Source organism: Lagopus leucura, unplaced genomic scaffold (genome assembly GCF_019238085.1).
Source record: "Lagopus leucura isolate 7727_CA_CO unplaced genomic scaffold, USGS_WTPT01 Super-Scaffold_100014, whole genome shotgun sequence".
NCBI lineage: Eukaryota > Metazoa > Chordata > Aves > Galliformes > Phasianidae > Lagopus > Lagopus leucura.
Genome location: NW_024962268.1, coordinates 5,789,841 through 5,802,886, shown reverse-complemented (window position 1 = coordinate 5,802,886; position 13,046 = coordinate 5,789,841). Strand labels below are relative to the sequence as shown.

Below are 13,046 nucleotides of genomic sequence, written 5' to 3'. Positions count from 1 at the left end.
TTTTCTTGTGTACTGTTCACTTCACAGTGTGCATTCACCACCAAGTAAACAGACATAGAGGAGCATGACCTCTTGTTACATTGTGCTGCTGTGCTGTAATTCATTTCAAAAGACTACCAGATAATGACACCAAGACTTCAAACTTGAACTGTCTTTGAGTAGTTGGGAATTTATGATTCCAGTTATTGTTAATCTGTTATTCATTCAGTACTAACAAAGTGCTTGTATCAGAATGTCTTTGTTTTCTAAGTAGGCTGCTATTAAAAATACATCAATGTAACATGCCTTTTAAAAAGATTTAATAATCTTCCCTCTGTGGTAAAGGCACAGGGCTTATTGACTAATGACAAAACAATTGAACAATTCAATTAATTTATGTATAGTGTTCTTAAGAATAGCTGATTGCAGAATGAGGCACCCCACGTATTGTCGTAAGTTAAAAGTATTGTTTTGATATGCTGATTGCCTATTCATTGTGTTACTTCTCCCAGAGGATCTGGAGTTAATTAGTTACCTAGTGCCTGAACACCAGTCAAGTTTACTTCATCCTGTCGGGAACATCAACAATAAACTCGGCAGCATGGAAATATCCTAGGACTAAAACATACAGTAGCCAGCAGATCCCAAAGAACAACGGGATTTGACTAATAAGTAAGCACTGCACATATGGGCAGAGAATTAACTGGCACTGGCTTTTATTTGAAAGTCTCCCAGGTATTGACATGCAGATGGACTTGGGGGTGGATGAATGCCATGATGGATGAAGGTCACGTATAGGACTGTTTCTAACCTTTCTTGTTTTTCTGGAACACCACACCTTACACCCTTAATAGCACCAGTTGTTGCCTCCATTGTTTGAGGTTCGGATTTTTCATTCTATTTCCAGGCTTGTGTGGATTCTCAGACATCTAAATAAAAACACAGGGTTTAGTATCAAAGTATTATGTATATAGCTTTGCCAATTTTGTTGTTTTAAAAGCTGATTTGCATTTGGAAATTGTGCTTGCATCCAGATTTTTCTTTGAGAATAAGACATAGATGTTGCGTTTTCTCTGAGAGGAAGAGCTTTTATTGCTTTTAGTGAGGTAGTGAGACCAGAATGTGTCCCCTTGAACCCTGCATTGTAGTTATAATATTTCTGCATCTTCAATGTTTTTTGCTCTATTGTGAATGCTGTGCTCAAAGTAAATGTTTAGTTTGCCTAACTAGCTGTTAGGCAAATTGGTGATGTGTGATAAGAAAGTATAACCCTGTAAAACTTAAAAATAGATGTCACCAGAAACAAATTTAAAAAACCCTCCCTCTGATGGTTTGTCAGATAATCTTCTGTCAAAAGCTGTTTCTGTCCCATCACCTAATTTGATTCTTCTTCGCCAGAGTTTAAGGTAGCTTTTTTTTGTATTTTTTTTCCCCCCTCATGTCTAAGCTCACGCAGAACTCCCAATTACAGTTAGTTATTTCCAGTGCAGTAGCTGGAGTTTGTGACAATATTTTATCTGCACAGTTTTAAATTTTTTAGCCTATCTTACCTTTATTAAGCAGCAAAAGAAATCCAGTTAGCTGTTAAATTAAATGAGCTGTTATTGTCAGTAATTTGGTGTTTGCAGTTCATGCAGGACAAGAATAAATTGTGGTGGACCCCAAGTAAAGATTAAAATCTGTGCCACATGTGTAGATTCCCTTCATTCTTCCCTTCCATCCTTAAGGGAACAAAAATCCTTGCCACCTCAAAATTATCTAGGCCCTCAGAAGTGTCTGAAGAGTAATGAAAAAGTCTTGAGAGGGAGGAGGTAAAGTTGAAAGGGCCTAGCTCAGCTGTGATAAATAAATGGACAAAAAGCAGTCTGGGGTACGGGCCAGCGAAAGTGGAATCCTTGTCTCTTGGGGCTGTGGAAAGAACAGATGGAAGGGCATGATTTTAAGCAGAGCTGAAAACGAATCTTTCATCTGCTTCTGATAAAAGAGGGAGACGGACTCTGTTTACTACCTCGTGGTTCTTTGTCATGGAATGTTTAAGGATATCACTCTGAAAAATGCAATTTTTGTTCAAAAATTTGAGTAGAAATCAAAGTCACTTGAAGTATTTCAGGAACTGACTATTTACTAGGTTTTCCACATGTAGAAGCTTCTTTATATTTTGTTTGATGTTGTAGTCCCATTTATGTAAAAATTAAATTCATGATCTTAATGTATTGATTTTGCAATCTGTTCATTATTTAAGGAAGGACAGGTTTTAGATGTATGTGGGTGCTACTTTAAAACAAATATTTTTAACTCTTGAAGGTTAGTGGGGTTTTTTAGGTCTTTTCAGGTATCACTTTTATCACATTTTCTCTATACTGTGTTTACTCTAGCTATATATGTTGAAGAGCCAACTGCCTCTCACTGCCTGTCTTCTTTCTGCACTTTCATTGGTCAGGAGATTAAGTATTCACATAGGGAGAAATAACTATCCCTAAATTGTAACATGCTCAGATTGTGCGAATCACCCATCTCACAGGATGCTCAACTTTTTATTTTTTGGTTTAACAAATAATGGAGAAAAGATCATTAAATGTGTTCTCCCTCCTTGTTTGGGGATAGGAGCTAGGAAAAAGCCTGAACAATGCAAAATAAAACTTTGAAAATGCTATAGAGACTTTGTCTAAGGGCTAAATCATGCTAATCTTGATTTTTCTTTCTTTCAAGTGTATGATTAGAAATGCTGTGTTTCTGAGTTTGAGAATACTTTTTTCAAGCTAAAATAGCATTTTTTGAAACTCTCTAAAATTGAATAGAGATACATAGGTTTATATAAGTAGGAGTAAAAAAATAGAATTAAGATTCTACGTTAGTTTGTGAGACTGTAAGAGGAGAAACTCAAAAATTAGCTTTTAACTTGACTAAAAGTGATTTAAGTAGCATGTTTGAATTTTCCTGATGTTTACTATTCCCTAGTATTTATTTCTTCATTTGCCCTTCCAACAGGAAACAGTCCTCAAGACAGTCCTAGGAATTTCTCTCCCAGTGCCTCAGCCCACTTCTCTTTTGCAAGAAGGTAAGCGTTTGTCTGTAGCATGCTGTGTGCGTTCTGCAGAAAGGAAATGTTGTTGGACTCAGATATCAAATGGTGATTGCAAATACGCTGTTATATCTGTCAAATCTATCACAAAGAATTATATCTGTCTCTGTTATACAAACTCCTTTAAACCTCAGTTGCAGCAAAACTTGGTTGGATGATTGATACAGTGCCTTTATACCTTTTTTAATTCAAAAAAAGATGTTTTGTTAATGACTTTTAAATGAATCTTATTCGGGCTATATGGAAATGCAGATGTTATCTCCTCATCTATTGGAATTTGGAGAAGTTGTAGCATATATCTATTTTTTTAAACTCATTTTTAACAATGTAAGAAGTGCATAGCATGCAAGAATCCTGTCATAGAGAAGATGGAGTAGAAGTGCCTGTATATAGAGCTGCGCTTTGCAGGTAACAGCTGGATTGTCACCAGATATTACATCTGACCTTGATCTTTTTCACTATCTGGACAACTGAGACAGACAGTTCTGTCATAGGGGCATTCTGAGGGTTAATTAATGTTAGAATTTTTGATCATATAAAGTGAATTTGAAGTAGTCTATGAGGTAAATTACTATTAAATGAACCATAAACTAAATTGATTGTGTGTCATGGGAGACTGCCTATTTGTGCCATTGTGGTTCCATATCACTTAATACCTTGTCAACTTACCTTAAATAATATATTCATTAACTCTAAGCCTGGGAGAGTACGTAAAGTTTGTATGTTGACCCAAGAATATAGACACAAAAAAATGAAATAGGAGTGCAGTGGCATTCTTTGTCATTAATGTCAGGTATATAACTGTTGTATTCGCAGTAAGATAACACTGCTATAACTTTACTTCCTTTCTTTTAGGCATTCATTGAAGTTGCTCACACAACAGCTCATAAAAATGCACACGAAGAAGTGTGTGATCTCTACTTATATGCTGCATAGGGGAGAAAGCTTCACACACTTATTCTTTTTATTCATATCTGAAACAGTAGTAGATTCTACCAGTCTTTCTGATACTGCATGATGCCATTTTTTAAATCAACACCTTAAAAAATATTTCTTTGGAATTTATTTCCTCTTGATAATATCTTTATTGTAAAAGGAAAGATACATCTTCATAGATTTTTTGTTTGTGAACGTATTTTCAGGAAGATTAGTTAAATCCTTAAATAGCTTATAATGGAAAAAGCAGATGTGAAAGACAACATTATTTAGAAAAACAGCAGGCAGGAAGTACTTTTCCTTTCCCACCCATAATAAAAAAAAATTCAAATCATCCTGTTCCTCTGAACCTTAAAATTCAAGGAGAAAAATGAATTTGTCTTATCAGTATTTCAGCTGATTTTAACCATTCTTAGAGCATTGAAAGTCCGTTAATTTCCAAATGATGAGTTTTAAGTCTTTCTCTTATGTGATTAACACAAGAACTTTCTGTTATTTTAAAATATTTAACCCTTATGCTGGGATTCAAAGAAACTTCTTTTTAGCACTTTCCATGAAAACTAACTTTCTTCAGTGTTCATAGCACAAATGTTTGTTAACACTACATTTGAAAGTGTAGATAAAAAAGTTTATCAAGTTGGTGTATGTATTATGGTTATTTCCACATAACCTGTGTGTCTCAGGCCCGTCTGCAGCAAGCACAAGTGTCAACTTCCTCTGCCCAGATTTGATGCTGTGACACAAAAGGAATAGACTGTGCTTCTCCAGTCTGCCACTACGTAAAAGTCCAGTGTCTGTGATCCCGTGGGTAGCTGGCAGATACTGCTTTCTAGAGGTTCTGGAGAGGTAGATCTGTACTGTGGTCCAGTGACAAACAGTATGTCAGGGTCCAGGGAAAATGCTGTAGGTACTTACTAAGCTTTTCTCCTTTCTTCCTGATTGGATGCTTCCTATTTTCTCTCCTCTGCTTCTGGGATGTTTTCTGTGATAACCTTGCCCCTCTTCAAAGGCTTTTATGAGTGGGAATTGCTGTATGATGCAGGAATCCTGTTCAGTATAGATAATTCATTGACTGTATTTTCTATCTCACTGCTGTGGAATATATAGGTCTAAGCCAATTTAAATCACCTTTTGTTTCTCTTTCAACTGTGAGCATACCTAAGTTGTGCAGCTGAGCCAAAATGAAGAGAAAGCTCTTTTTGTAGAGTGGGCTGGATATTGGTGATTTCTTTTCGGGAAGGAGTGAGGAATTAACGAAATAAAAGCAAAACAGTTGGACTATATCATCTTTGAGGTCTTTTCCAACAACCTTAGTGATTATATGATTCTGTGCTAAGTATTTGTCCAAAACTCACTCTTGTCCTTCTACTACATGTTCTCTTTTCATAATTAATAGCATTAAGATATGTTCTAATTTGTAATAGACAGCATTTCAGATGCAGTTCTTGACGTATTTACATGTACTCTGTTATAGCTTGTAAATAAATGGGAGTAGGAAACAAACTGCTAGAATGGAAAGGGAAAAGATTACCTCAAAGGATAGGAAAGTTCCCCCAAGAGATTCAGGGCGCCAGATTTGCTGTGACTTAAGTTCTCCTTTATGTAGTTGTATTTTTTGTGCAGATTGGACTTGAAAGGTGATCTTTGTGCTGGCTGTAAAACAGAACTTTGATTTTTCTCTCAACTCTGCCATCATCTTGTGTATTAATAAAAATAATTTTATTTTCTTGTTTATGTATGTATTATTTTCCTTTTTTTTTTTTATTTTAACGTATTTGATAACAATTGTACTCCAGTCATGGGCACCGAAATGACAGGTAAATGATACCTCCTTAGAAATCAAAACATCGACTTCGTCGTTGCTTTTTGGTTTGTCTCTTTGATTGTTTAAGCTCCATCTTTTCTATGTGTAGCTCATCTGAAGCTGTGAAGAGTAGAATTGACACTAGATGCAATTTTTATTTAATCTGATTAAGCATGATTTTTTCTGAGGCATTTCTTTTTACTGATCTACAACTTTGCACAAATTTAAGTGTTTACCAAATCATTATTTCCTAGTTATTTTAGATTAGCTTGTTAGTTTACTGTTGTCCTCCACTGATGTCATGTAAGAAACTGTTACCCTTACACTTAAAGCAGTCTTCTGGTTATTTTCTGGTTCAGAGCATCATGACTTGCATTTGTTCACAGGTTTTTAATTTGCTTCTCATTCATTTTCATTTGATGAACCTGAAAGTTATGAAGACTCCATGTTCAGTTTTTATGCACATTAGTGAGGGATCATTTCTGTGGATCTATTCATTCACTTTCTAATTGTTTAATCTCATAAATTTGGTCTAGAAAAAAGCTTTAGGAAGTCCATAAACCTCAATCATCTTTGCTGAAAGCTTGTTTATTGTGGTCCCTTGTGAATGTTTACTTTCTATTAAAAAACTTGTCTGCAACATGCTTTTGGAATGCAGTTTTTCACGATAACACTTCATAGATGTTTCTACATGCTGCAGTGTTCATTTGACTAAACTCAGTTTTCACAACAGGACTGATGGTCGTCGCTGGTCTTTGGCTTCCCTCCCTTCTTCTGGCTATGGTACAAATACACCCAGCTCAACTGTTTCTGTGAGTATCCACTTTGCTATGCAGATAGATTTTCATTACATGCCCTATATTCTTAAATTAAGTAGTGGTTATTTGTTTTAGGAAAAGGCAGTGTAAGACTTCATGTGTCATTTCTTTTCCTGTTTGTTGTTGTCTGTTTTTTACTGGACACGCGGTGTCTGTTTTTGGTTTTTTTTTTTAATGTTTATTTTAGAATTTAAGTAACCTCTTCTCCTGGGTATATTTTACTTCTATTGTGAAGTAGTGGAATTTCACATCCTGAGCACTGATTAAAGTTGACCATTTTGCACCATGGTCAACTCTTTATCTTCATCCATAAAAGCTCTTGGAAAGTGGGATCAATTCTATTCCTTACTAACTTAAAAAAAAATGTTGGGAGGATTTTATGTACACAGGGCACTCTGAAAGTAATGCTTCCGTATTTATTTTCATAGAAACTACAACAGATACAAAGAGCATTATAAGACTATCAGAGCAAATTCTCATCTACAAAACATTTTTCAATACAATCAGCACCATGAGCTGTGCATTTTCACCAGAAATGAACAAGATCCTGCATGTCCCTTGTAAGAATAGACACCAGTAGAAGTCATCCACTATCACTGTCACCTTTGCTGAAGTGTACCACCCACTGCCTCACAGTGGTTACATCCACTGGTTGGTCTCCATAAATATTCAGCAAGTCAGTGAATGACAGTGGGTGCAATTATTTTCTCATACAGTGACACATCCTTGTTTAATGCATTCTTCCATCTCAGATGCTGTTCTGTCAAACTGTGTCTCCACTGCTGTTTGTCACACAGCAATGAAATAAAGTGGAGCATTGGTGGGAAGATGCTATCTCTACTGCCATATCACTATAATTAGACGTCTCCAATGTTGTGGGCTAACATAATAAGATATGAGGCATTACTTTTGGAGCAGCCTTTGTATATTTTGAACTGCTTCTCAGCAGCACTCATTTTCGACCTCTGACCTAGATCAAGTCTCTGCCAAGTAAATGCTTTGTTTCACATCGTCTCTGACCACTTTCCATGGTGCACAGTCATGCACCTCGTCTTGACACCAGCACAGATATGCTGTGCTATTCACTTGAAATATATTGATGTAAAGGAGCTTGTCAGATAATAAGTTGCTTTAGTAACCTCATCGTTGTTAGAAGTGAGAGACGTGCTAGAGAAGAAATAAAAAGCTGTATCAGGAATGTTTTAAAACACAGTTCTAATTTTCCATCCACAGGCATAGCTTTTTTCTTTGATAGCTTCCATTTTAGAATTGTAGTTTACAGTGTTTTGTTTCTTTCGTTACTCCATTTTAAGTTTATGGATGTGCTGGAACACAAAACAGTTTTTACATCACATTTGCATTTATTCTGGAAAAAAGCAGCACTGTCATTTGCGTAGTTAATGTATCTCAACTTTTGTGATACTATTTTTGAGTTCTGCCTTGATATTCTTTGACACAACCACATCTTATAAATACTAAAATAGATTTATATCATTGAACAGACATTCTAACTTGTGAATCTGTTTTCTAGGAAGATTAAATTTTGTTGAAGAAAGCGACAGTGTAGAGTTGATGCCCCATGTTTCTTTTCCTTCGTGGAGTTTTTTTTTTTGTTTTTTCTTTCAAGAGTCCTCGCCTGTTGATGAACTCTGCAAAAGTATTGAGGCAACTTCAAATTTTAATTTTAGATGTAGTCACCATTTCTTTGCTACTTACTGGAAGAGTTTTTCATGTTTTTTGCACACTGGCTGATGTACTTCATTTGAAAAATGAAAACTCTTCATCTAAGTAATGTCACCTATGCTTTCAGAATCTGAAGTGGCTAGCACTGTGCAGCCTTCCTCTCTGTATTTTTCCAGATTCATAAAGACAGTGACAGATCATAAGTGGTAGTCTTAAGTATACATACAGAGTGCTGAGTTTTCAATGCAGGACGAATAAGATACACCTTAATTAATCCAGAGATTTATTAACTGGAAACCAGAAGTAGCTTTTGCATAACACAGTAGAGCACAACTTGGATCTTTTCACTTTGACTGAAAGTCAAAGCAGGGTCAGAAGAGCTGATAGTAACCCTACCATGAGTATGCTGCACCCCACCTCCTGTTGCCCCATTTTTGTGATCTGGTGGTGTGGTTTTGTTTTGTTTTGTTTTTTGTTTGTTTGTTGTATTGGATGTGGAATTAACAGTGTAATGGAATTTCAGGGGTTTCGTGCTGCAGATCCAAAAGCAATGCAGAAAGCAAATGAAAATGTCTCCTGCTAGCATTGTTGAATTGAAAATAAACTACTGGTGTGTTGTATTCTAAGAAACAACGTTTAATCTGATCTTTCCAGTTAAATCATGCTGTTAAGATGATTGTGTATCTTTTAGGAGAAGAGGCCCATAGGAAGTAAAAAATGTGAAAAAGAATTGGTTACTTTTTTTTTTTTTTTTTTTTCCAGTACCTATTCTTTGTAAACTATTTGGATGGGAAGATAGATATGAAGGTTGGGAAGGAAATCTTTGCAGTTACATTAGCTGATACTGGCTACAGATCTTTATTTCTGTATTTGAAGAACCGTCTACCTTGTAGTGATGCACTCATAATAAATATGTTAAATCCTATGTAATTTTTGATTGAATGAACTATTCTAGAATGCCAGAATGGCTATTTTTTTTTCTTTGTAGAATTCTGCTATGAGAACTCTGATCTGTGCAGAGGTCAGAATTCAGACCTCCAAGAAAATGCACTCTGATGCATGGTTCTGGTGTAGCTGGAAGTCCTTAAGAAAAGGCCTGTCATCTTATATGTGGAAAAACATGAAGTAGATTATTGCTTTTTTGATGTGCCTAGAATCCCCTGAAATGCAAAGGATATTTATTTTTTTAGAAATAGGTATATGTGACAGTCTGTATTGGGAAACGTCATTGTTCTTTTAAGTTAATGAGGTGGCTCTAGAATTAATCATGGTTAATTGCAGCTAGCTGCTACAGTGTGAGATATGAAAGAGAGTAGTCTGTACTGTGTACTGAATTATGCATAGAAATGTGCTACTGCTGAAGTTCATAATTGAGTTACTGTGGCTCGACAGGTTACTCCCTATCAAGTAAACTGTGGTAAATTCTTGGTTTACACTCTTTTTAGCCTGCAACAAAGCAAGATAATGGGGTCTTGCTATCTTTAATTTGTTCTCATGTGATGAAGCTTTCCTATATACACTAGTTTTATGAGAGAGAACTTTTCCCATCAGTTTTTTTTTTTTCTTTTTTCTTTCAAGAGATGACTTCATGTGATCTAGTGCGATAAATAAGCTTTTCTTTAGTTCTTAGAATTAGGATTTGTTCAGCTTTCACCGTTCAGATTACCAGGTAATTATAAAGACTGTCTTGTTCCTTTGATTAACAGCCTGGATATTACCTGCTGACGTTAGTAATGCATGGAAATGTCAGTACAGTATGGAAGTTTATTGACTTCTTTCACTTTGAATGGGAGAGCAAAGATGCCCTTTGCTACAAATGCAAAGGCCCCTGTGTAGGCCTTCAGTAAAAAAGCAACCAGGGAAGAGTCCCGGTGTCTTATACGTGAAGAAAGATAAGAACAATAGTTTGCATGAGAAGATGGGCGTAGAGAAGAATCTTATGCTGAAAAAGCCATCCGGGGACTGACAAGTTACAGAAAGAAATTGAAGTTTTTGGAATTTATCCCCTCCACAGTTAAAATAAAAGTAATGTCTACATGATAACAGACAGCTTTCTAGTGTCACAGTCACATCAGCAGGGATATAGAATGCACCCTTGGCAGGTTTGTGGATGACATCATACTGAGTGGTGCAGCACACATGAGGGAAAGGATGACATCCAGAGAGACCTAGACTGGTTAAGCCTGTCATGTGGGCCCAGGTGAACATCATGGGGTTCATTAAGGCCAAGTGCCAAGTTTTGCACCTGGATCATGGCAGCCCTCACTATCAATACAAGCTGGAGGATGAAAGGGTGGAGCACAGCCCTGCCAAGAAGGACTTGGGGATATTGGTGGATAGTGAGCTGGATGTGAACCAGCAATGTGCTCTCACAGCTCCAAAAGCCAACCAGATCCTGGCCTGCATCAAAACGGGCATGGCCAGCAGGTTGAGGGAGCTGATCCTGTCCTTCTGCTCTTGCAGACCTCATCTGTTGTCCTGCGTCCAGGAGAGACGTGGACCTGTTGGATTGTGTTCAGAAGAGGGCCACAAAATGATCCAAGAGATAGAATGCCTCCCCTGTGAGGACAGTCTAAGAGATAAGGGACTGTTCAGCCTGGAGAAGAGAAGGCTCTGGGGAGATCTGATAGCAGCCTTTCAGTATCTAAAGGGGAGCGATAAGAAATAAGGGGATGGACTCTTCAGTGGGGTCTGTAGTGGTGGGACAAGTGGAAATAGTTAAAAAAAAAAAAAAGGGGGGGGGGGGGCGGGGGAGATTTAATCTGGATATAAGCAGTAAGTTTTTTATAGCGGTGAGGCACTGGAACTGGTTGCTCAGAAAGGTGGTGGATGCCCTGTCCCTGAAGCCATTCGAGATCAGACTGGATGGGACTCTGAGCAACCTGATGTAGTTGTAGGTTTCTCTGTTCATTGCAGGGGAGTTTAACTAGATGACTTTAAGGGTCTCTTCCTACTCAGACAATTCTATGATGATGTGCAGATATCCATGAACTGGTCCATGTTAGAAACCATGTTCGGTACCAGAAACAGTAGAGCATCTACAGAAATCAGTCCGGATTATGGCACATTAATTTTTTCAGCAAGAATTTAGACTGTTTTTCTCCAAACTTTGATAATCTTGATTGTCCATAATGAAATAATTTACATGTACAGAATTGAAATTTGTATTGGCAATAAGTTGTACTCTACAGCTAACATACTTGTTTTGCCTTACTCAAGTAATTAACTTTCAGCAGACTCCATTTAAAATATTCTCTACATACTGTTGTGTATTACTGACACCAGATGTCTGTGCCTTAGAAAGACAAAATATGAACTTCCAAAATGCGATGATTCATTCTTCTGAGACAGTAGTTTTTGTATTTAAACTTTGTTTAGCTCTGTAAATTGAGACTAATTATTTTTGTTCTTCTTTAGTTTAGTAGTTAAGCATAGGAAACATAAATGTAATTTTTATATCAAACAACTTCATTCACAAGCAGAGAATATGATGTTGAAAATGCTTCTTCACTGATAGATGTTTGCGTTTTGCTTTTCTTTTCCAGTCATCTTGTTCATCACAAGAGAAACTACACCAGTTACCTTACCAACCAACACCTGATGAACTACATTTTTTATCTAAACATTTCTGTACCACTGAAAGCATTGCAAGTGATAACAGATGCAGGACCACAGCAATGCGCCCTCGCTCCAGAAGTCTCAGGTGGGTTTGTCCATCAGGTGAAAGGGGTTGAGTTTTAATTGACGTACTCTAGAACATTGTGGTTTTGTGTATTGGGAGCATTCATTATTTTCCTAATTGATGAATACAAGAGGTAAGAATCTGTGCTTGAACTGTTACTAACCCTTTTTAAGTTTTTGTTCCTATGTTCAGCAGTGTAAGATAAGGCATAAATGTGGCAACTTAACCCCTTCTAATGAGCTATGCCTTACTGATCTAGAGACTTCTAGAGTTCAAATTGTGTAAATAATATTGTCTTTTTTTTTTTTTTTTTAAGTAATTTGAAATGCATTTATATTCTAGAAGTGCCTGAAAAGAACTGTGGTGAAGAATAAATGGGCAAGAAGTTGGGGTGGAACCATTCATTAATTCATTAGTTTTCTTTAATAAAAATAAACTTCAGTTTCTTGTTTCCCAGAATTGACCTTTAGAATTTCCTTTGCAGTGACATTTGTGTGAGGTGTATTTCATTGAGGATCATATTTTTTATGGTTCTTTTTTGCTCTTCTAGAGAGCTGAAAGCCATTTCTTTTGCTTATATAAGAAATGCATTTCAAGAAACTTCTATGTACATGTTAAGATGAAGACACTCCTAGAGGAGGACATTGCCTTCTTGGGATTTATTTTACATCTTTTACACCATATTTGGGTGCACTGGTGTCTTCAAAGTCAGACGGACATTTTAAAAAATGAGGTTTATGATAGTGAAAAGGAAGTTTGCTAGGTTAGCCAAGGCCATGGGTACGTTTTATAGATAGTTTTCCTGCAAGTTTCACGCTTTTATTTTTTTTTCCAGGCACGGTGTTTGTGGCATGGAACTTGTGCATGTTACAGCATTACTTGCAGAAGTGACAGCTTTTACCTGCCGGTTAGATTGGAAATAATAGTTTCGACCTTTTTCATGATCAGTTTAAAAATACGTATTTACATGTGGGTAAATGTGTATGTATATGAACTCCTCACGGACTGCTGAATGTCTTCACTTGCAGCTAGTGGAGTTCTTGGTCAGGTTTTGCTATTTTG

At 36.6% G+C, this 13,046-nt stretch overlaps 1 protein-coding gene across 7 annotated transcripts in view; it reads left to right on the top strand.

The window, feature by feature from the left end:
* Positions 1 to 13,046, top strand: part of MAST4 (microtubule associated serine/threonine kinase family member 4) — a 193,308-nt gene that overhangs the window by 130,271 nt on the left and 49,991 nt on the right. For 6 of the 7 annotated variants that reach the window (XM_042875163.1, XM_042875166.1, XM_042875165.1 and 3 more), the window contains 3 exons: positions 2,968 to 3,037; positions 6,535 to 6,613; positions 11,848 to 12,005. In XM_042875163.1, coding sequence (XP_042731097.1) covers positions 2,968 to 3,037; positions 6,535 to 6,613; positions 11,848 to 12,005 — 307 coding nt within the window. Of the gene's footprint in view, positions 1 to 2,967; positions 3,038 to 6,534; positions 6,614 to 11,847; positions 12,006 to 12,463; positions 12,892 to 13,046 lie in introns of those variants that run through there. The other variant, XM_042875168.1, reaches the window with a different exon arrangement.